A 25,427-nucleotide genomic window follows, 5' to 3' on the forward strand; every position below is an offset into this window, starting at 1 on the left:
CATTTCCCTGTTCATATTAGAATGCACCCAAGGAATCATATTTTATCATTATCAAAGGGATGTTTTTAATTTTCTTCTTCGTCAGCCATAAGAATAGTCTTTTTTTTACTTCTGTATGGATTCTGATTCTCCACTGAAATAAGTAAATGAAATTGTCTGAGTCATGCTGAAAAGACACAGTCAAACAATGGATAAATAAAATGGATAAGGGGAAATAGAATTTTATCAGTCTTATTATTAGTTTTTAATCCGTCGGCATGCTTTGTTTGAAAACCCCTAGGTGAAGTAGCGGCAGCAGAGTCTGATGAGTCGGTGGTGGACCGCAGCTATGTAAAGAAGAAGCTAGAGCATGGGCTGACACGGATCTGGCAGGTTAGAAAGAAAAGTGCACTTTCTCTCTTTGCATGTCTCGTCTTCCCTCCTCCTCATGTTTTTCTTCACAGTCATTCCACAAGCTGCCTACTGTAGTCTCTTCCTCCCTCTCCCCCTTAGCTTTTCTTTTCATTTATTTTTTCCCAGATTTCCGTTCAACAGAGTTGGTCAATCACAAGTTCTCCTCACCCTGTCCCTCTGGTTTCTCTCCTCAGGACGTCCAGTTGAAAGTAAAGGCCTACATCCTGGGGACAGACATGTCTCACTTCAAATATGATGATTTCATCGTGGTACTTGATGTCATCAGTAGGTACGCCACAGGGTCAGAGCAGTCAGCTCATCCTTTTTTCCGCTAATTGGTCTTCATTATCTTGCTATCGCTGTCCCTTTCTCTGTCTTGTCTTTTTTCCCTCTTTTTTCAGGTTCCAGTCTCTCTTTTTCCCTCAGTCACTTACTCAATAACTGACTCAAATGATGTAAACACACTTACACAGAAAGTGCAACCGGTGCAACACAGATGTCTTCTTACTTTATAGTTTTTTTAATTTTTTAAGGTGCATAACAGTGACTAATGTTTCGATGAAAGGTTACATCTTCATCAGAGTCCTTGGAGAGAATGGGCAGTGCAGCCCTTGATAAGAATCATCAACAGGTGTGATTGTGCGTACTGGTTATTTTAGGTCGCTTACTTTAGATGCAGACTTGTGTGGTCCTTTTTCTTCAATACCACTGCTAACAGCACATTGTCTGTCCCTTGACTGGCAACTTACAGTTACCAGAGCAAGTCAGTTTACATTACACCCCTGTTGACTCAGCTGTCAATCAAACACACAGTGGTCTTTCTCCAGAGGCTTTAAGGCTAAAGGGCTGTTTTGGACTGCAAAAAAACCCCCATACATTTTAAGGATTGTTTATACAGAAGCAAATACTATAAAGGTACAGAGTGACATTTATACAACCAATGCAATACAACCTTAAAATTACTACTTTATCACTTTACTCATGAAGATAGAAATCTAAAAGTCGATTAATCAAATCATTACTTTAATCATAGTAGCCCTAACTTGCAGCGGTTGCATCATTGTGTGCATGTGCGCCGCTTCTCAATAGGCAGACATCAAAGAGTCATCTTGTTCACCTTAAACCAGATCTTCTCAATACATGCTCCATCAGATAACTGCACTAGCCACAAATCCCCTTGTCTTATCTCTTTCATTTCTTCTTTCCCTGCTCTGTTCTTCCCGTCATCGTTGTCTCTGTCATTATTTATTCCCTCATCTTTGAACCCTTTCTTCCAGGTTGATGCAGGTGGGTGAGGAGTTCTGCGGCAGTAAGTCAGAGGTCCTGCAGGAGTCTATCAAACGCCAGAGTGTCAACTACTTTAAAAACTATCACAGGTAAGATGTCCCCCATTCTTTTGGATCATTACCTGGATTGTGTGACAATTAGACGCATCTTCTGCTCATTCACTCACTGAGCTGATAGGATTGATTGTGTGTGAACAATTAGACATAAGAGTGCATGGATCTGACAAGCACAGTCCCTCAATAATAATTAAAAGAAAGTTGTTAAAACTATAGTTGGTGAAACTGATTAACAGAAACCTTTACACAGAATTACAACCACTTGCTGCCTTGATCATGCTATATTCCCACCGTAACCCTCTTTGGAGTTGACGTGTAATTACACAGTAACACTCACTGAGCTGGAAGCACATTTACCTCTTGATTACGTAACCCCTGCCGACCGCATGAATATATATGCTTTGACACAGACAGCGCCACATCATCAGATGTGATTCACACTGATCAGTGTTGTGATTACCTATTAAGAATTAATTGATAATATCTGAATGCTAAAAAGCGTCATTCCTGTGGCGCAAAATTTCAAAGGAGTGAGACACAGAGCGGCATGATGGAATACATCTTTAGGTTAGAGGTGATCTCACTGTGAAATAGTAATTGGAACTGAAAAAGGGAGCGGTAGAGATGACACACCCTGAGAAGAAGAAGAGGAGGAGGACATCAGACAGCATTATGAAGGCACATTATCAACCCCTCCACTGTGTCCGCGTGCACAAATACTCTCACATACTCACACATCTGCACTGGTGGCCAGGAGGCTTCCAGCGTGCATCATCTTTCCATTAGGTTTGATTCATTTTCCAGCCGGGTGTCATTCCCAAAGAGATTACCCATCAATGAATTTTGACTGGCTGATGATGCCTGTATTTGTCTGTCAGCAACCTGCAGTAACACACTCAGTCATCGGGGTGGGTGTGTTGTTGGCCTGCGGCTGCAAAGCACAGAATGGCACTGTCAGGGTTCAGAGATGATAAATATCTAAGAGTTGTGCCATTGGTAATTTCTGCTTTTATTTTCCCAACTCATTTTTCTCTGATTAATTGAAATGGTTTCACAGCTTTAATGTCCTTTTAATTACCTTTTACAAGGACTATTAGCAGGATTACAGAAAAACTACTGGCCCAATTTTCATGAAACTTGGTGGAAGGGTGTAGCTTGGGCTAAGGAAGAATCCATTCAATTTTGGGAGAGGATCCAAACACTAGCAGATACACCAATTATTTTTCATTTTCACTAACATTGCTACATTGGGCGTTAGTGCTGCATTTATGTGGTGTCAGAATAATCGGATAAATGAGTTCCCGACTCTGAAAGTTCACACTGCATTATTGTGAGATAGGGCATGCCTTGGGGAGGTCTGCGCTCTCCGAGTGCCCTTCCAGCTCTCGGTGCATTATGTTTGAGGAATATACAGTAACTGTAGGTAAATAATGCCAGCATGTGCAAAATGGACTAGTTATAAAAAGGTTATTGGGCATACAACATTGAAGTCAGAATGTTAAAATGTAATTGATAACTCACCTTCTTTATTTCTGTACCACACGACTTCTCTCTCTGTAGCCACTGTTCCATGTTCTTTCACTTCTCATACTTCAAACGCCTTAAAGACAAGTGACACGGGCTACTGCAGTGTTTGAAGTCAACACTGCTCTCATATTTCACACAGACAGACCTGATATTGACCTAGCGGGTGACCAACAGGGTGGCTGTCCTAAGCTGTGACGACAGTTAACATGGAAACATGTTACACACACACACACACACACACACACACACACACACACACACACTCACCCACCCCACACACAAAGAGGCACACACCTCTTCCTTTTCACTGTGCATCAGTGACCTTTCAGACTTTTTATGTCGGCACATTTATTCAGGACTCCATTAACGCATGTAAATAGACCAGAATACACTGCTTTCATGAGGTCAGTTATGGACACGTCAACTTCTTGTCGTTTGATTTTACTCCATCCCGTTACTTTTTCTTTCTTCTCATCTCCTCAGGGCACGACTGGAAGAGCTGAGGATGTTTCTGGAAAATGAGACATGGGAACTTTGCCCGGTTAAGTCTAACTTCAACATCTCCCAGCTCCATGTGAGTAAGAATCACATCGCTGAGGCGAGAGAGTGAGGCACACTATCACTCATTGCCCGCCACTGGGAAATTTGCGTAAGGATGTGAATCACGAGGGATCCTGCTCAATGATTTCTGTGTGTATGTGTATGTGGGTGTGTGTGTGCAAGTGTGTTAGCCTGTATCAACACAGGAGGAGTAAAGTTCACTGCACATTATATAACACTGATGAAAATAAAATGGTTGCTGTCCCTTGTGGCGTGTATGTTAGAGGATGTTATTTCCCACACTCGTGAGCAACAGTTAAATAAAACCTTGAATATCAGAGCCTCATGTAGATCATGTACAGCCACCACAAAAATATTGTAGGTATCTCATTAAACATTGTGTAACCAACTCAAAGAAAAGATCATTGTGCTTAAAACATTTTCAGCTCACTTCACCTAGAAGCAGAAATGATAAATTGAAGAGAATGTCTGAAAGAGATGTCAGGAAGATAAATGGAGTTAATTTAAATTCTGTGTTTTCTTGTTTTCTCCTTCATTGTCTGTCTTACTTGGGCACATTTTGCAACGAACACACATGCCAAAGAATCTTCATAATAAACCCACTGCCGTGAGAATATTGTGTGTCTACATTGCTATATGTAATACAGGCAATGTACATTAACCCTGTAAACCCTGCCGGGTACTAACATTGTGTAATATTCTAACTACTATGAAAATACACATAAATATGATCATCTAATATATGTATTATTAGATTTAACTCATCGTTTTAGTCACTCTGGCCAATTTTCAAAAAGGTGACGTGAAATCGACAGACGGGGGTGTCCTGAACAAACCCGCTATTTTTAAACAGTTTAGCCAGCTGTTTTTTTTTGCTGCCTCCAGCTTAATTTGAAACAAAATGTGTCTTCTGGCAACACACATCTTGGACGTTCTGTGTGTGTGTTGCGTTAGGTCACAGTAGTTTACTGCGGCGCCGCTTGTTTACAGTTCTGCGGAGGCTCCGGCAGAGCTTTCGCTGTAGCCTAACTACACACACACATGGCCGGCTCCACGCACACACCAGCGCACAAGTATAAACATCAGGCCACTTTTACATAGGCTACACAGGCTACGGCGAAAGCTCTGCGCGGAGCCTCCACAGAACTGTAAAACAAACTCAAGTGGTCTGATGTTTATACTTGTGCGCTGGTGTGTGCATCGATACGGCATAACGACCAGCCATGCTGAGGCGGTACTAAAATCTGCAATGGAAAACAGACGCACAGTGTGTCGAAGCGAGGCGAGTAGAGTCGAGGCGAGTCGAGCAGGTACCATGTAATGGAAAAACGCCACTATACAGCGAAAGCTCTGCCTGGAGCCTCCGCAGAACTGAAACAAGCGGCGCTGCAGTAAACTGCCGTGACCTAACACAGAACGTGGAAGGTGTGTTGTTGTTGCCACAGCCAGAAGACACATTTTGTTTCAGAAGAAGCTGGAGGCAGCAACAAAAAACACAGCTGGCTAAACTGTTTAAAAATAGCGGGTTTGTTCATGACACCCCCATCTGTCGCTTTCACGTCACCTTTTCGGCTCGCCTCAGCTCACTTGGACCCTCGACTGAGGAGGTACTAAAAAAAGTACCTGTTAGCAGGTACCAGGTACTTTTTTTCGTAATGGAAAACCAAAAAAGGTGAGTAGAGTCAAGGCGAGTCGAGCAGGTACCGTGAAATGGAAAAGCGCCAATACATTCCGCGGCACCCTCTATGGGCGGCACATACGCTCCGCTAACGGTCCGTGTACGTTACGCGTTCAATGTAGCCAAAGTCGCGCAACCTTGCCCCTATTCTCAACTGTTGCTAAATAGTTGTGTGATGTGTAAATCAATTTAGTTTTTATTTATTTTCAAAAATGATGTGCACTAAACCACAACTGTGCTAGTGGTCACACAGTTAGGACACCCTCATAAATAGTTGTGTGATGTGTAAATCAATGTTGTTTTTATTTATTCAGCAACACCCCCACCCACAGCACCCCAATAGCAGTTTATTTTCGTATGTACCTCATCTGCTCTAGCCTGGTTGACACCAGACCCTTATCAGTTGTAACTGAGAGTGGGTCTGGGAAAGGTTCATTGACAGTTCATTTCCAAAGGGGCATCACCAACGGACGGCGCTCAAATGCCTCTGGGCGCATTGGATTGTCCAACCAATCAGACCAACGATCCGGGTGACGCTGCGCTTCGGTACCCGTCATGTTGAATATAAACAAAAAGCTGCTCGCCGTCGCTGCGCTATTGTCGTCGCGAAAAGCCCGCCTCAACGGTTGTGATTGGTGTAAAGCCCGCCTCAGCGGTGTGATTGGTGCCTCGATTTTGGGGACATTGGAAATGGGTTTGAATGGGCTCTTCGCCAGACTGACTTGCAGAGCAAATCTCAAATTTGCCGTAAGTTCGTCAGGGTTTACCCAGGCTACATCTGCTCACTTTACCAAACACGAACCTACTAACCTCTCTTGTCTGTCTCTGTTCCATTTTCTCCAATCCAGGAGTTTAAATTCATGGGCCAGTGTCGTTCTCCGTCCGTTTCCCCGAGCAAACAGGTTGTGTCCTCGACCAGCCCGGCTCAGGAGGAGCTGTCTCTGTTCCAGCAGTACCTTCAAGAAGGAAACCCCTTTGAGATGCAGGCTGAGCGCAAAGAGGAGGAGACAGAGGATGTGCTGGCATCTAATGGGGTAAATGGCAACTGCAAACACATGCTTCTTATTGGTGCCTGCCTAGTCTCGCATTGCCAGACCTATCTCCGCAGCGCTGTAGAGGAAGGTCTGGCTACACCACACATACATTCTGGGATAGGAGAAAAAAACACTTTGGGTTGTTTGAATTACAATCATCTTGGGCGGCCTTAAGCTCCGGATGCAGCGACGGTGTCTCTGCAAAATGGTCTCGGGAAGGAACTTGTTTTGGTGGAACAGTTGCACCCCACAAAAGAAAATGCCAAATACAATATCAAATTAAGTTAACTGTTTACAGACTACAGAGGTCGTGAGCTTTTTAAATGAGCTGGATACATGGTTAAACGTAATTTGCTCTTACCAGTGAATCGTTGTGTGTAACTTGTCCACAGCAATCCCCATCAATCGGTCCCAAAACGTCCCAGTTAGATAGTAAACGGCGTGAACATATTCTTTGTAAATCTTTACAATGAAATCCAAATATTCTTCAAAACTTGCCATTTTCAGCGTGTAGCCTGCTAGCTCGAAGTTTGTTGTTGATGTCAGACAATTATCCTGAACATATTCTTCCGTTGATCCAGACTCGTGCCTGCTTAATGGTTTGAAATGAGTTGTTTTAGTGTGAAATGTGTGTAGTCAGTCAAAAGGCTAGAAAAATGCAATTTAGAGTTATACATAAAACAGAGTGGAAGTGCTCATTTACTGTTGTCCATATACATTGTATTGTCTTTTAAGTTGTTTACAGCAGCTCTCAAGCTGTCATCACCGGGGCCATAAACATGTATTAATGGTATAGGGCCAGCAGTGCAGAACATGCCAGGATTATTATAATACTTTGATGCATTGTCTAACACGTAATATAAGCTGTTAAACAGCAAATAAAATCCGTGGGTAGATCCAGCAGTGGGGCAAATAATAAACTTAAGAGTAGAGCTGTGTGTAAGTCTACTGTATATCGACGACGTTCCACTTCCGAGATTGTTCAGGTGCCACCGGAATTTCCGCCGGATGTCCCTCTTTTTAGGCCGGATGTCCCACACCTTCTGCTTTCTTTAGCTGCGTTTCATTAGTGTTTCAACATGCCCTCCTTCATTTCCCCTCATCCCTTGGTATGACGTAATAGCATACGTCGCATGGAGACCACTTGGAGATCACAGGGAAAGTGGGCGGGGGATTGAAATGGAACGCACCTGCCCTTGTTCACTTTCAGCCCAAACTATACGGATCGACGGCCAGTTGTAGGCTTAGTGCTACTGCTGTGTGTTTTATTTTCTTATTTCCATAAATTATGGAATTCTATCCCCGTTTTTATGTTCATTCTATGTCTGCTTATGTCATGCAATTTCCTTATTGTACAGTACGCCTATTTCTTGTATGAAAGGTGCTATACAAATATTATTCATAAAAAGAATTTACTGATTTTTACATCATTTACATCACAATCAATCAATCAATCAATCAATCACACAATATATAAAATACATATTAACTGACATTAGTTATTAGTATTGCAGGTGAGTTTAAACCAGATTCTCAGCTGGGAGCTGAATTCATTCTTTTTTTCCTCCTCAAGCCAGTTGTTTCATGGTTATGCATCCATTAGGGCTAAAAGATGGGGATGTTTTATAATTTTTTCAATTAATATTTTAAATAATTGAATCCCAGCCCTCTAATACAATTAGTTTTTATGTTTTTTCGTTTTATACTTGAGTAGCCAGTTTGTATTTGATAACAAGATTTCCACATGGCCTCTTTTCATTTCTCCACACTTGTCTTCCACAACTGGTGATGTGTCAGCAAAGTTTCACGGCATGTTATAACAGTGTTATGTTTTATCCCTTTACTCGCTTCTGTTGTACTGCATCGCTACTTTGCAATGGCCCTTTGACCATTTTCCATTGACTTTCATCTAATCTTTCTCTTCCCCATTTTTCAAGTACGAGTCAGACGAGCTGGAGAAGAGTGTGTATCAAGATTACGACAGCGACAGTGATGTCGCTGAGGAGCTCAAGCAGGACTACGTTGACGAGCAGACTGGTGATGTTCCACTCAAGAGGTCAGTTCCAAGTCAAAATGTTTTGCACCACTCCGAAGACACACAGATCAGGGCATGGCGTGTGACGTTGGTACATCCAGGTGTCCATCATTTCTACTACTGGCTATTTAATATTTATGAAAGTAAGTGAACATGTACACGAAAATAACTATATACTAGAACTAATTCTTGTTAATCACAGATGCAAAATAAAATGTTATGATAATAATCTTTTTTAAAGTAGGTTCTACAAGGGTGTGAAGTCAAGCATTATGCTACTTTTTATGCATTTAGTAATGATAATTTTAGCTCCACTTTGCCTGACCCTGCTAAGTAGGCAGAAAGCTTGTATGAAGCTTTTTGTCTACCCATGAAAAATTCTTTCTTCCCACCTCCGCATATGTGATTGGTGACTATTGAAAGTTGCTGTTTAGCAAAAACAGAGGCAATCATGCTCCTCCGCACCTTGTTTAATTGGTTCATTTTCATTTGAATGAGATATTTGAATGCCATTGAGGAACATTATGTATTGGGTGTGTTGAATTCTATGAGTGATATAATTAATGCGAGCAATTGCCGTCTTAGCATGTTATATCTGTAATTATTTGTCTTTCTCGTTTTTGATGCAGCATGATGGAGTTTTGAATTTTATAACCCTCCTTGTTCAGTTTATTATATTTTATTATGTGTATCTGGTCGCCTAATTTATTAAGAAACAAGGATTGTGTCTGTACGTTTGTTAATACATATCTGAGAGCCAACCTCAAATTACCAGACATACAGTGCCATTACTTATTCAGTAGCTCTTCATTACAGAAGCACTGTTATAATAATAATAATAATAATAATCATTTCCTGTCATGTAATGTACAATAGGGTATTAATTGTATCGTGATGTTCGTGCTCAGCGTTGAGGCTCGTTATTTCACCGATCTCACGTGCCTGATATTTTTGCTTTAACTCTCACCACATTCGGTGTCCTATTCCCTATGTGTATTAATCTGACATTAGCCTATAGTCACTTAAATGCTAATATCCCTATCTTATGAGCAGGAATCATTAATGGTTAATTATGAATTGGGTCGCATGGTCACATCCAGAAATTAGAAGGCCCATGTAATGAGAAGTGGCTATTATGGCCCAGAGGTCAGTGTCAGGGGTCTGGTACTCCAGGATCACCAGTTCAGAGACTTCACCACTGGGGTCCCTCTGTGTCTCCTGCATTGTGTAATGGGTTCTGATTGATCAATTTGAACACTCTGACCTGCGCCAAGGTTTTTGAACCTGGCCGATCATTGCTAAGGATCAGGGATGTTAACATATATTACTGAGTCTCTCCGCTTCATACCTCTGCCCTACTTTCTCTCTCACCCCCACATCCTGCACGCATCAGTGCGTCCCGAGAGACCATAAGAAGCAAGAAAAAGTCTGACTGCAACCTCAATAAGACCAATGCACCGATTCTCACCAACACCACCCTCAACGTCATTCGGCTTGTTGGTGAGTCCCGCACGCACACACTCACACACTCACACACACACACACACACACACACACACACACACACACACACACACACACACACGTACAGTACACACTCTACCACTTAGCTCTCCTTGAGAGCAGCCCAGCCACAGTGGACATCCTCTCTAGCCTTCTGAGATTTCTAATTATTCACCAATGAAGCAAGCAGCTCAATTTTCATCAGTGCACTCAGATCTCTACTGCTACCTGTGTGACTGTGCTGCACTAATAATTGTTAGCCTTTACCCTAAACTCTGACCTTTTCATTTCCAAAGAGGTGCCTACACGTCTTTGTAACGTGGCTTTGAAGACATCTGGGCCCTTCCTTGGCAAAGTGTGCCTCTTGGCGATGTGACCTTCATCATGTGATTTTCATGTGTGAACTGCAGTTTCTTTCCTGTGCAGTTGTACCGCTGAATACGTTTTCTGCAATATGAATTAATTTAATAACTCTGGCTGATACAGATCTGCTGTTAACATTAACATTTCAAACTAAAAAAATCTGGTCCTACCAGTTGTTTTCATTCCTTCACCATCCTTCTTCTGTTCACACTTTAAAACTTTCCTGCACATACAGTACAAAATAGAATACGTATTTATGTATTTTTTTGTCTTTTCTTCACAAAATTGGTAATATTGATTTAGAGGTGTGTGGCAAAACAAAGTGGCAAACTGAGTGAAAAGCCAAAGTTTGATTCCAAGCAATCACTTCTAATTCAGTCTGTGCAGCTCTTTGATGGAGTTAGATTGCTCCCTGAGTTCTCGGTGCAGAATTCAAGAGAAAGGGCGTGAAAAATGAGAGTGTGAGAGAAATAGTGCTGTCTCAGGGGCAAAGCCAGCTAGATTGAGTTTATTTCTTATTTCCCCCCCTCCATCAGTTCTGAGTCAATGGTAACCTTGTTACACCCCTTTACTACTGTACTTTTTGCTTTTATTACCTTCCTGCTAAATTCAATCCTTGCCCCCAATTGTATGCACATGCAATGTGTTCCTGTGGAAGTCCTTGCTTAAAGGATGTGGTTCCACCATGATTAACTCCCTGCAGTTTAACTCTTTTAATCTCCGACAAAATGTACTTAAGAACAGAAGCATTTCATTGATTGGAAATGATACTGGGTTAAAAATGAAAATGAGGCTAATAAAAACAGTTTGGGTGACCACTGTGATACTCTTTGGTATGCAACCAGGAACACATAAAGCTTGTCCAACAAACTTTATCAAATTATAGTTACTGTTTATTTTCTATCATCTCCGAACAGGGAAGTATATGCAGATGATGAACATTCTGAAGCCGATTGCCTTCGATGTCATCCACTGTGTGTCACAGCTCTTTGACTACTACCTGTATGCTGTATACACCTTCTTTGGACGCAATGACATGGTACAGTATTTTGAATCACTATGCTATTGTTTGATTACATGCAGTATATTTATGTTAAAGAGCAATGAGTGAAACAGGCAGCGTTGGAAGACGTACTCAGATCTTTTACTCAAGTATCAAATACAATTCCTGCATTCAAAATGTTAAGTAAAAATCCTGAAGTACTAGCATCAAAATATAAGTAAAAAGTACTCCTTTTTAGAATAATGTACATTATATAATTAAATTAGTTATGCATTTATATGAACCTTTAATGTTGAAGTGGGTAAGTATACTGTATATATAATACTACACTGTATTATATTTATCCAGAATAATACATCATATTGTATTTGTATGACTAAGCCGAATCTGCAATGTGACTAGTAATTAAAGGTATCAAATAAATGTAGTGCAGTACAAAGTACAATATTTATTTATTTATTTATATGTATATACAGTATATATTTAAATATGTCTCCACTGTCACCATACTGTAAAATAGACAGAGTTTATTACCTTGAGTTCAACACAAACCGACCACATTGGTGTCGCATTATTTATTATTTGTGCATCAGTTGAAATCTATAAAACCCACTGACACATGAGTTATACAATCCAGTTTCCTGATGCGTCTACAAGCATCAAGATACAGCCAGCGTGTGGGCTTATATAGGAAACAGTTGGGGGGCTTTGGTGGCCTAGAGGTTTAGATTCCAATAATGAACAGCAACATCCCTGATATGAGTCTGGCATGTTGCTCATCTCTTGCCCCCCTCATTTCTTATCATCTCCCTGCTGTCATTTTATCTTATTAAGTGCAGAAAATGTTCCACAAAAACAATAAGCACCGGTGTTTTGATGTGCATCATACCATGCTGGTGTGTCACACCTTATTACTAAAAATAGAAAAATGTGAGCATGTGACTTACCACAAGTAATCAGGAGTGTTGGTCTTCTATTCTATTGCAATACCTGCAGTTACGTTACTTCTGCTGCATCAGTGGTATGGTGCTTTAAGAAAAGTGTGTGCTTTTATTTTTAAAGATAGATTTTATTTTTATTTTTTTTTCATGTTTATCAGATGTTATACAGTGAGGGGGGGGGGATAACCACTGTCTTTTGTCATTGCTGTCTGTATCAGTGCAAATTTAGGTTCAACAGCCCAGTTTCCCCTCTCCGTCTAGGGACTATCATGTCATTTATACTGTTCCTCACAAAGAAAGAAAACAGCATTTGTGTCAGTATCACCCTCGGGGAGGTAGTAATGATAGCTGCAAAATGACTTCTGTCCCATCGAGGTGGAAGAGATAAAGAGGATGAACGCTCCGCGGGGGCAGCTCCACTACACGTTATTGACGTGTGTGTGTGTGTGTGTGTGGGTGTGTGTGTGTGTGTGTGTGTGTGTGTGTGTGTGTGTGTGTGTGTGTGTGTGTGTGTGTGTGTCATTGGGAGATGAGGAAAGGGGTTGTGAGTTGACAACTTGTCAAGGGGTCGCTTTTCTCATGTGTCTTAATCTACTATGGGTTTTATATTCTCTCTGTCTCCATGCTTTTATTTATATCACTCTTTTTCTGTATGATTGTCTACCTTGTCTTAAACTCTTTTCCTTCCTTACACATATACTATATGTCATTTTCCTGCTCCTTCCCATCCTTTTTTCATCTTTTGTGCCACAGTTTCCTTAATCTCTTTTTGTCTGCATCTCTCTGAAACTATTTTTTTCTTTTTTCAATGTACCTCTAGTCCTCATTAAGTGTAATATGAACCAGCCCATTTCATTAATAGTCCTACTATAAGAGGCACCTACAGTGAAATGCTAATGCCCCTATGAATCTTTAATAAGCTAATGGAAATGATATGCACATATGCTGGTATTTTGACCTAGGCTTTGCTCTCTTTATACCGCTGGAATCAAAATGGAGCTGCTTGACTCCTCCACTTGAAGCGTAATGGGTGACATAAATATTCAAAAGGGTAAATACCCCATTATCTGTGTATATTGACCCTTTCAAGTCAAGCTGCACCATTGACTCTGTTAAACATTTGCTGAAGATCCATTATGTGCCGTGCTCGCAGATTCTTCATCACTATTAATAATGGGGCTTTCAACTGCTGGGACTGAGAGAGGCAGAGTTACAGTTTTTTGGAAAAGTGATTAATGATTAAAAAATTATTGGAAGCTTTGCCCCATGGGGAAAACCTGGATCTTACAATAGTGTATATTCTAAGAAGATATGGAAGAAAGTTAAAATAAGAGCAAAACAGTGAATTGGGAAGATAAAGATGGAAGATTCTGTACTGTGTCGCTCTGTTTTGCAGTATGATGGCAGACAAAAGGGAGGAGAGAGGCTGGATACCAAAACACTGAAGTAGGAAAGATGTGTTAAGAGAGAGAGAAGAGAATATTGCACAGTATTACAGCAGAGTATTGCTTATTACCATTGGTATATTATTGTTATTGTTGCTTTGGTTTTGATTTGATTATTTCTACTGAATTGAGAGAGAGAGACAGAGAGCAGAACAGGAAAGTATTTGACATGTAAATAGATGGCTTCTCTGAAAAATTACCAATAATGCAACAAATGGTTCTTTTCCATTCTCGACTCCTGATTCCCACAGACAGTTCCCTCACAATGGATGATATTCATCTTGCATGTGCAGGTCAAAGTGTTAACATCATCAGTCTCCAGTGACGCAGAATGACGCGCACACACACACACACACACACACACACACACACACGCAAATTTGTGTGTGGACATAAATAAGGAAGCTAGCATGTATCCTGGTAACAATAATTATATATATTCCTTACCTTACCTGGCTGATCAGCATTTTCTGATTAGTTTGAACAGATTTTGTATGTAATTTCACCCATTACTTTCATTAATCTAATTCTGCGTTTTTGTTTGCTTCCTTCTTTAAATACTTCCTCCACATTGTCATTTCTTTTTTTTAATTTGAGACTTTGCTTGTTTTTTCTTTCTGCTGCCCATACGCCATCCATAGCCTTTCCCTAGCCCGTCTTTGCCATCTCACGGTGGTAAAGATGTGTGCCCTGCCAGGGTGGTGGGCCCTGCTTGCTTGGTAAGAGCAGATCTCTGGAAACATTGTGACTAATAAACAAGGTTGTCCCCGGCACCTTGCAAGTCCAAAAGGCTAGTTAACACTTGTGGTGTGGTTGATTTGTAGCCCTTAAGGTGTTCGTAAGTTGCTTTCTCAAGTAACATCAAACGCATCTAAAAGTGATTTCACAAGCATTTAGATGTTGAGTTTGCTGTGCGTTCTCCTCTTTTACCTCTCGTCTGTCATGTACTGTCGCCGGTGTGATGTCTGTTCCTCCCAGTTACTCCTCCCTGATCGATTAGACTCAACTAGAAGCAGAAAGTAAAGACTCTCTTGTCTCCGACTACGTGAGATGAAAGCAGATGTTGCTGTGTGTGTGTTCTTTCACACTCTGCTGAAGTGTGTGTTCTTATAGAGGAAGGTGTTTGTTCACTGTGCAAAAACTAACTGTGTGTGTGTGTGTGTGTGTGTGTGTGTTCGACAGTATGAGTCATCGGGCCTGGGCCTTATCAGCAGCAGACTGAGAACTACACTGAACCGGATCCAGGAGAGCCTCATTGACATGGTAAGAATGTAACTCTCTCTCTCTCTTCCTCTACTCTCTGTCTCACTTTCTCTTCTAATCACTTTCCTTTTCTTTCTTTCTCTTTTACCATCGCTTGTTACCTCTTCGCCTGTCTCATTTTCTGACACAAACATGCTTTTCTTCACTCCCCTTTCCTCGTGTGCCTCACCTCTTTATGCCACTGCCTGTATTTTTTGCCAATCCCCTATATCCATCCCAACCATGTGTCTGATCTCACAGCCCATATCGCCACAAATTGCATTATGGGTCATCATTGTCTGGCCAGTGGTCACTTACCCATACACACACCTCCCTCTGTTTAAGTGGCCACGTCAGGGTGGATGTGTGTGTTATTCCATTAGGGCTCTCAATCCCTACTCCCCTCTGTAAAACTACATAGTGACAATGTGCAGACAACACTCTCTACACTTTGTCTGATAGTGTATCTTTCTACAGTCTGTCTCCTCTGTTACATGATGAAGCAAGTGTCATCTCTCACTTCTGCCTTTCATTTGTCTCCATAATATCAGACAGGCTTTTTGGCCTGTGCTCAAAGAAGCTGTACTTGGACTTTAGTCTGGCCCTAATCTGCAATTCCACTGAAGTTTTGCTCCCCTGGAGGAAAATATGAAATTGTATTGATGTTTTGGCTTGGTTTTTCTTTATTTTTAGTGAAAAGAAACAATGCGTCGTGTCCCCTAAGTCTAATTATTAGGGGTGTGCAAAAAAATCGATCCGAATCGAGATTCAAGCTCTACCGATTCAAAATCGATTCATATTTTTTGTTTTCGTTTTGACACTATTGTCCTGAAATGACATTACCTCGCCATTCCCATAGATGGGTCGAATTCGCCTGGGCACTCTTGTCATAATCAGAAGAAGAACGAGTGCAGCGGAGGTAGTTTAGTCGGCGCAAACAATGGTAAACTTCACAGAAGGAATTATTCAACCTGCTCCATCCTCATTGAAGGCGAGAGTTTGGACACATTTCGGCTTTTATAACCTTGAGGGGAAGACAGAACTTGATAGGAATCATGCTATATGCAGGCTTTGCAAAGCGAAAGTTAAGTATTTTGGAAACACCATTGGTCCACCAAGAAATGGACCAACAGATCCCGTTGCTATGGACGGAGACCAGTGAAGTATATTAGAAGCACTTTTCCGGTGAGGGCTGAGCGTTATATGCGCAGCTGCAAACTGAGCTTGAAAACATAGATGTGACGTGAGCAACCTGTCTGAAAGTTGTAAGTCTTCTGGTAGCTGTGCCAAGAGAAATCTCAATCATTCCCAATATTGCAGAGACGGAGAGCGTAGGTATATGTAAGGCGATAACATGGACACAGGCTAATTATTGCTAACTAAAATGCTAGTTAACATTAGTAATTAAACTTCAACAGCTAAAGTAAGTCGAAACTGCCTGCAAGCTTCTCCTGTACTATACGGTAATTCCTCTACTATGCGACAGTAAGTCGCGTGGTTATGACACAATCGTTAGCCTAGTTTTACAAAAAACGTCTGCTACGGAGCCATAACGTGAGGTACAAGGTAATGGAGCCTTTTATACATTGTCGTGTTTCTTTAGAAATAAACAATGGACAAATAAAGTCTTTAAACATTTCAGATGTAAAGTTATTCGCTGTCAAAATGAATGGCAGTCAATGGAATGCTAACGGCGGGTGAGTGCTTGTTAGCATCAAAATGGCACCATACGCGTTGTGGAGAGAGGCTTACCCCCTTGGGAAACACCACAAACTTGAGAACTCACATGGTACGGCATCACCCGGAGATTAACATTAAAGACGTGGACGAACAACAACCTAAAGTACCGTGCCAGTCAACCAAGGCACTCTCTTTCAATGCTCTAAACTCCCACCGTTGCATCAGAGAGAGTGTTCTCAACTGCCGGAGACATCGTAACTGCACAGCGGAGCATGCTCACTCCAAAACACGTAGACCAGCTTCTGTTTCTGCAAAAGAATGTAAAGATTCCAGCCAGTGGTGGACTATGAACTGGTTACACACACACACACACACACACACACACACACACACACACACACACACCTAAATGTGTATCCCTTATGTGATTCTGACACATCACAAAAGTTCTGTTGAATGGACTGTAGTTGACACAGTTCTAAAAAGAAAGGGCCTAATTTTAGGAAGTTCAATGTGCCCAGTCAAGTTCACATTTCAACAGTCAACCTGGTAGCTGAAGTACTCCTTAAACCACATTTAGCAGTATTTTTTGTTAGGTCTGAGTACAGCACTTTAAAGCTAAATGTAAAAGCTCTTTTTATTTAACAGTTTTATACTTGAATTAAAGGTATTTGAAAGCTGGCCAAAGCTTGGCACTTTTGCAGTTTTTAGTTGCAAAAGTTTTTATTTTTGTATGAAGACATATAAAGTAATATCAAACTACATTTAATTTGTTGTTTCTTTTCTTTAAAATTGTATGTCTACTGCAATCACATGGGAAAAGTAACTACATTTACATACTGTGAATCATTTTTTGAACCGAGAATCGTTTTTGAATCGAAAATAGATATTGAATCGAATCGTGAGCCTAAAAATCAGAATTGAATTGTGACAATTTCTGAATCGTACAGCCCTACTAATTATGGTAGAAGATGGATAGATAGATATGTATTGTCCCGTGGGGGAAATCTGTTATATTCACATTGGAAATATACACGGACAATTACATCAATAGATACATAAAGACAAGTACATAAACAACACAGCAAAAGAGGCCTGTACTACGAATCAAGATCAACATGGCCTGGATTAATTTCAGTTACCTGGCTTCACCTAACCTAACAACCACGGTCCGGCATAAACTGTGTCACGATGCTGGTTAACAACTTGTTCAATCAACCCAGAGTTTCCCAAAAAAGAGGTGGTGTTTGCTCCATATGAACAATCACAAACATCTACCAGAGCCGCATATTTTACATAAGAGCAAACTATAATTCTACATAAATATGACGAACACAGACACGGCTTTACAGGCAAAACGCAATACAGTCGCTGCTTCCTAAAACAGGAAGGAAAGCTGGCAAAAAATAACAGACGCTGTAAATGTGTAAATCACAACCCTTATCAATATCACTTCCCCGTCAGTCAGGCACAAGATCTGACCAGAATTACACTTGTGCTTTTTTTTTTTTTTTTAAACTGTCGTTGCTTTAGCCTTTTATTTCAGTTGCAACGCTGGCAGTGGGAAGCGATCGTGAGAGCAAATAAAAAATATACAAATACAAACCAATGTGTCCATTGGCAACACACGGCTCAAGAAGCCGACGATAGCCTTTATGTAATTTCCTCCGCTGGAAATCTACATCTTTCATAAAAATACCCATCAGGGATTGTTAATGGGGTTATCGCTCTCTAAATGTTTAAACTTTAATGAGCGCACCTCTCTCTCTCCGCGCACCGAGCTCCACCTGATCTCCTAAGAACGGTGACGCTGTTATCAACTGAGTATTGATTGGTCAGTAGGCGGTGCTTTTACATCCGTTGATCTCTAATCTCCAACATAACCTGCTCCCGAGCAGGTTATTTACACATCTGTTATGGGCATTATTATTCAGAAGAGCTCAGTTCAGAAGCTCTAGAAAAAAGACCACATTATTTTAGCTTTTAATTCTGTCCAGAGCTAGAGGCCAATTTTGCTTATGCATAGTTAAATTGGATTTTTATCATATGTCACAATATGTGACTCACAATACTCCCATCAGTTCTGAAAATGAAGAAGAGAGTGTATTATTTTCCCATGGTGAGATCTTGTATAATGTTTTTTTTATTTTTCTGAGAACCTGTGGGGCTTTCTGTCTGTTTCTCTCAAATATCCTTTCTAATTTTATAAATGTGTTCACATAACACCACATATCATGTTGTAGGACAAACTAATAAATTTGCCATTTAGTGTTTTTGTTTTTGCCTCTGAAATGTTATTGAAATTTTAAGAAAACTGATGACAGTAACTTGATCACTGATTTGGACTGTGATTAGTTGGCAGGTGACTGTCAATCCCAATAACAACATATTGTCTCATCTTAAATGTACATCCTATCAGAATGTGAAGCAAGGGGAACGGGGTGAATTGTTTTCCAACCAGCACACTTTTGCATGTTGATATAATCAGCAGTTTTCCATAGGAGGAAGCACTCAGCATCCAAAGTATTTATTTGACAGTGCAGAATAATGGCATTTCGCTGTGATAGCAATGCTGGCTACTTTTACTGTGACGTGTATGGCTTTGTAATTCAAGGGTGGACTAAGGAGGAGGAAAAAATGAAAGCAAAATAACGCAGGAAGTCAAAGGGAAGAAAACAGATAAAAGTCCGAAAAGAATGATGAAGAAAAACTTTAAATTGTATTAAGCAGTGTACTGCAGCAACATATTTTCTTCCCTCAGGGGGCACTATAGCAACTATTAACACCCCAGTCCCATCTCGCTAAATTGCGAGCCATTTCCAATATGAGAGAAGCTTGGTGCTCAGCTGTGGAGAATATGTGTATTCTCTGAACTGTTTACCTGATCAAATGAACACAGACTGACTAATGGACAGACTGTGTAGAGAAAGAGAACAGAGACAAGTGGGTTTTCGTGAGCGAGAGAGAGCTCTTTTAAGAGGAAAAAACGATGTTAAATCTTTAATGCGTGCATGAACACGCGCATTTCAGATGAGCATAATCATATCACTTTGTGGCCATCACATGCCGCGTGATAGTAGATCTATTTAAAACCCCTTTAGAGGGAGGACACTGACTCTGGCTTTGTATTTACACCCATCCTTTCTCTAATGTATTGGCAAATGCTTTTAGTCTGTCCTTTCTCATATGCAAAACTATTTTAGCTCATCTCGATAAATCATTCAATGTTGGAAAAATGCCGTTTTCCCCCTTTTTCTTTCTTTCATCTCTGTCTTTTTCTGCTCTTTTGTGTTTCACATCATGATCTGCGCACAAAAATCTTATAAACTCACACTTTGTTTAGCGCTTTTATTACCACAGCTAACAGTATATTGTCATTTATAACAATTTATATCTAGTTTCCATATGGATTATAAATCCCGCACTTTTTAATGTAGGTGTCTCCACTCCAAAGTGAGAATGTATTCACTTTGAGTACTCAAACACACTCCCTCTGCATACAAATACACACACCCAAACACTCCAGAGATTGCAGCAGGGTAGACCTCATTTGTAAACAGATTATAAAGTTAATTACACACTGCATTTCAATTGAGCAGCCGAATCCTTGCGGTTTTGTTCCCCTGATTTGCCGTCACAACTGTTTGATTCCAAAACCAATGTGCTAGTAATGACTCTGAGTCCCATATGAACGGCAACAAGATTTCATCTCATCTCGTCTCAGGTACAGAGTGGCTTTAGCTTAAATTGGGAGTACCACGGGGGAAAAGTAAAAGATCATCACCTCGTTTATGTTCTTTTTCTCTGCCTCTGTTATTCTTGATTACCTCTCCGAAACTCCGATGCTTCTTTGCGCTCGACAGTTTTCATTTCGAGTTCACTCCTTTTTGACTTTGAATATTTCATTGAGAGTGTTTTCAAGGTTGTGTGGTTAGGGAAAACGTTTGAGAGTGGCAGAGATGTAACTGCCTTGTTCACATATTCGTTTTCCACAAAACACTTGTTACGTCATGTTTAATCACACAGGCTTTCATCAACACCAGTTTCTAGTTCAAATGTATCATCTTTACCTGAATTTGAACTGAATTATTTTACTTGAAAAGAAATCAGCTGTCGCGTAAAATAATGATTTACTTACAATCCTTGCCTCAAAGAAAAATTCAAGTCCTTTAGTGATATTGCTTGGGCCAGGTTCGATGACAGTGCTGTGTCAGAATGGTCCATTTGTGGCCATATTGTCCATGCCAGAAAGTTCAGCTGTGGCAGCTTTTGAGAGCCGTTGCTGCAGGCAATATTGTGAAGAACTGACACAAGCTAGCATTTGCAATTAAGGCCACCTCTGGTCCACTATCCTTTCACTTATCTCAATACTAAATCCATCAGTATTTACTCTTTCAAGCCTCAGTTTTGCTCACTTGTTTTTCCAACTCTTACTCTCTCATTTCTTCCTTTACTTTTCCTCCTTCCATTTTTATCGGTTTGTCCTATTGCCTCCTCTTTAGTAGCTGTTTGCCAGTGATTACATGCCTCTCAACTCTCAGCACAGACAACTGCTTGTATCGATCCTCCCAGTTTATTGGTGCTTCAGTTCTGACTGAATATACGAATACGCCTGAATAATGATGTGTTTGTATGTGTATTTATTTCAGTTAGAGATGTTCCGATACCGGTATCAGAACATCTCTAACTGAAATAAATACACATACAAATACTCCGCTCCGATACTGCCTTAAACGCTGGTATCGGTGTCGGGAAGTACTGGAGTTTAGGCACCGATCCGATACCACATAATAAAGCCCTAAATAAAATCTACGTTAAAGTAGTTTATTTATGTTCTTTTTCCGTTATAACTGACTGTCAAACTGCATAATAAAAGAAAGTTCTGTGGCATTCATGTTTCACAAAGAGTTTAACCTGAGCCAGACCATCAACAAAGACAGAAATAATATCACATACATACAGGGATAGTAGTATACAGTTGTTAAATCATAATAAAATATATGACACACTGGTATCGGATCGGTACTCGGTATCGGCCGATACGCAAGTTCAGGTATCAGGATCGGTATCGGGAAGCAAAAAATGGTATCAGGCCATCTCTAATTTCAGTGTTCACTATCGGCCCAGGCATGAAGATAAGATTGTGCGGCTGGAAATTGTGTTGGGGTTTTTGTTGTTTGATCTGAGTCTTACAGTTACTGAAGTCAACCCACAATGTGTGATGAGTTGATTAGATGTGTGTTTGTGTGTGCGTACGCTCGCTTCTGGGTACTTGGCTTTCGCGTAGAGGGAGGCTTTTCCATGCCTGGCACTGAAACAGGAATGAGAAGCCGGGTAATTTCTGTGTTGGCAGCAGTTATCTGGCAGTGAGGGTGCTTGCATAGATGCACACAAAACACACACACACACACACACACACACACACACACACACACACACACACAAAACATGTATCCAAAGAAATGGGAACTTTAACAAATTTTGAGAAATTAACACATACAGGTTTGTAGTGCTACTGTAGGTCACTACTACATTGTGCACACACTGTCCAACACACTTTTCACGCTCTCTTCTGTCAGTAGCAGAGCGATAATCTCCAAACATGTTTTGTGGTTGAGATGTGCTACACTGTCTTGGCACAGCTAACACACACAGGCACGCTGTCTCTCATGAGAGTGTGGCTAATGTCACACACATACACACACACACACACACTGCACAGTGAACCCAGTCATTAGTTTTGCATCTCACTAGGGCACATTGCTGTCCAGACTCGCCTTTTTGTTGTGGCCTGCTGTCTCTCTGTGAATGGTGCAACAAGCTAGAGGGGATTGCCATTTGACAGGGATTATAGATCATAATTAAACTCCATTGTGTGCCTGTTTATATGCAGTACTGTAGTTGTCAGGATATCAAAAGTATTGACATTTTGTTGGGGTTTTATTTCAGTGGAACGCACTTCATTGATAGGCCCAGCTGTAGGTCATGCTCCTCAGCTGTGATGAGGAGACAGTTGATCCCCTTGGAACAGTAACTTAAGCTTCCTGTCTCACATCTCCCAGTGTGACAGACATAGTGATAAGCAAAATGACGCATAAGAAATCCTTTCATTTGTATTCTGCATTCTCCATACACTTCAACTTGGTTCTTTCATGTTCTTAACTCAAGTATTTCAACCTACAGTTAGTTTCTTCTCGTATCATGTTTCTTGTCACCCCAAAGCAGGTGAGTGGACCAGCAGCTATGGGAAAAGAAGTGAGAGACAGGCTTTGAGGTGCCGGGCGGTGTCACACAAAATAGATGAAGGCCCTAATTCCATTTGACATTCATCTAATGAGAACCAAATTTGTAGTGTTAGAGTGACAAAGAGGTGCAATAGAATCCACTTGACAGTAATTGCCTGACAGGCAGTCCACTCGACTTTCCCATAAATCTCTGTGGAATGGAATGGATTGGAGAGGAGTAAGAAGTCAATCACGATAGAGTGAGACACTTAAGTTTGGAGATCACTTCTCAACTCCTCCACCTACACGACAAGGGCGATTACAGAATTATAAAGCTATTAAGAGGTTACTGAACCTTTCAAATCAAGGATGTTTATTTTTTTGTTTGCTGGGGAACAACATTTGAAAGTTTTTTAAGTTTTTTTTTCTGCAAACGCTGCTTTTCGAAAGGCCACAATTCTTAGGGTTATTAGGTCGGAGCTCCCTTGCTACAGTATTATTTGAAAGGGGCATGAGCCAGGCTTGCTTTGTTATGCTCCAGGATAGCACTGTATAGTCCCTTACCTTTACCCCAGTCTTGCTTTTTGGTTCCAAAATGCAAAAGTACTCAATTTAGCACTAAAAAAGAAAATTAAAAAAAAAATTGAGTAGCTAGAACCTGTGAATTATTTGGCAATTTGCTTTTAAACAGTCTTAAATGATTACTTATTAAAAGTGTTGCAGATTCATTTCCTCTCAATTGATTACTCAGATAATTGTTTCAGCTCTAGATGAATACTGATGCTTGAATGTGGCTAAGTTTAAGCATCTTACTTTATTATATTATTATATGTTCATATACAAGCTGATTGAGACATTTTTTTTAGGGCCTTTAAAGTATTTCAAATAATTTTCATATCTTTTCTCAGACCAGCAATTTATGTTGAGTAAACTATTTATTGTCCACCCCCAAGATGTATATAGCATTACTTCACACAGTTCAAATGATGGATCTGACAGACTTGAGACTGAAAGGAAGCTTGCGGCTCTCCTCAGGTGTCTGATGCTGCTGACTGATAGGGCTTCCCATACCCACCTCAAATCTACCTCAGGCTGTTGCTCAAAATTGAGCTTCTCAAAAAAAAAAGCTAGACGTGCAGGGAAACCCAATAAGAAAATATATGCTCCAGAGAGGTGTTTCCGACTCAGCACTTTAGAAAAACATAGAATTGCTCAGAGTCAAGATAAACCCATGGCCTGCAATGCAGACTGTGGCTACTTAAGTGTAATGAGGGAGCCTATCGCTCTAGTTTGCTTCCCCAGGCTACACTTGCAGTAGCATTGTATGCGAAATGCTACAACCAAGCTTTTGGGTGGTGTTGTGTTCAACAAAATAGCAAGTTGAAAAGTATGGCCTATATAAAATCTAAAATACACTATAAAGGTTTGGTGTCCCCCCCCCCCATGGACCTGAAATCCTGCACTCGTCACTTTGATCGAAACAGATCTTTAGTTCCACTTTCTCCCTAAGGCATTATGGGAAGGAGATTACATGTCCCATATGAATACAATAAAGGGTAGTAGAGTATCATTATACTTGAGTCCTACCACACACAATTATTGTACATATACCCACACACACACATACATCTGTTTTAACCGTCTATCCTCATTAAGAATCCTTTTCAGCCGGCTAAATATATCAGCCTCTCGTCTTTGATCTGCTGGATGAAAAAAAGCAGGGATTGATAGACATCAAGCTAGTGCTGTATCCCTGTTTTTTAAGTGTTATTCAAAGCTTTGCTCTTATCTGTTTTCAAATCCCTCCCTAGACGTTTATTTTTATGTTTTCTTTTCATTGAGAATTCCAGTGTTTAATTTCTAATTATTACACAAGGGTAGATAAGCTCCCTGGCTTTAATGCTTGATGTCTTCATACTTAGCAATGATGTTGGTCCACATGGGGAAACCATTTCAGCATTAATACCTTGCAGACAAACAAAACTTGTTTTCGCTTTCGCCTGTGCACACTATAGAAAGGCCCTTAAGGACATCGAAGCTGATATTTGCACTGTTAGGCAGGCTGTTCTTTCTCAACTTCTGGATGTTAGCAAAGGTGACAGAATCAAGTAAATAAATTCCTCCAGAAGGCTTTGGTGTGGTGCTGCTTTCCAAAATTCCTAATGAAATTATGGTTTGGCTTTGATGAAATGCAGTTGCAGTGAAATGTTTTTTAAAGCACTAATATTCTCATTTGTTTTTGTCTTTTGGCATCATGTTTGTTCTTAGAAAAATCACCTGGAAAATCTTTTTATATATAAGCTCTAGCTGTAAGGTGCCATTACTTCCACATGCTGACTCACTTTTCTGTTTTGTACCATTCACATTAATTATTGATCATCGATGAAGAGTTGTCAGTGCCTGACGGTAAGAACACAGACTCTACAGCATGACTGAGAGACTGCAGAGGGAACAA

The 25,427-nt window shown here is 40.6% G+C and overlaps 1 protein-coding gene across 2 annotated transcripts in view; it reads left to right on the forward strand.

The window, feature by feature from the left end:
* vps50 (VPS50 EARP/GARPII complex subunit) overlaps window positions 1-25,427 on the forward strand; it is a 110,622-nt gene that overhangs the window by 61,204 nt on the left and 23,991 nt on the right. Inside the window, exons 14-23 of one of the 2 annotated variants that reach the window (XM_031322998.2) lie at window positions 281-372; window positions 588-682; window positions 1,671-1,769; window positions 3,747-3,837; window positions 6,351-6,536; window positions 8,474-8,592; window positions 9,965-10,071; window positions 11,355-11,476; window positions 14,468-14,545; window positions 15,009-15,089. In XM_031322998.2, the coding sequence (XP_031178858.1) occupies window positions 281-372; window positions 588-682; window positions 1,671-1,769; window positions 3,747-3,837; window positions 6,351-6,536; window positions 8,474-8,592; window positions 9,965-10,071; window positions 11,355-11,476; window positions 14,468-14,545; window positions 15,009-15,089 (1,070 nt within the window). The remainder of the gene's footprint in view (window positions 1-280; window positions 373-587; window positions 683-1,670; window positions 1,770-3,746; window positions 3,838-6,350; window positions 6,537-8,473; window positions 8,593-9,964; window positions 10,072-11,354; window positions 11,477-14,467; window positions 14,546-15,008; window positions 15,090-25,427) is intronic. The other variant, XM_031322999.2, reaches the window with a different exon arrangement.

Source organism: Sander lucioperca, chromosome 16 (assembly GCF_008315115.2).
Source record: "Sander lucioperca isolate FBNREF2018 chromosome 16, SLUC_FBN_1.2, whole genome shotgun sequence".
NCBI classification, from domain to species: domain Eukaryota; kingdom Metazoa; phylum Chordata; class Actinopteri; order Perciformes; family Percidae; genus Sander; species Sander lucioperca.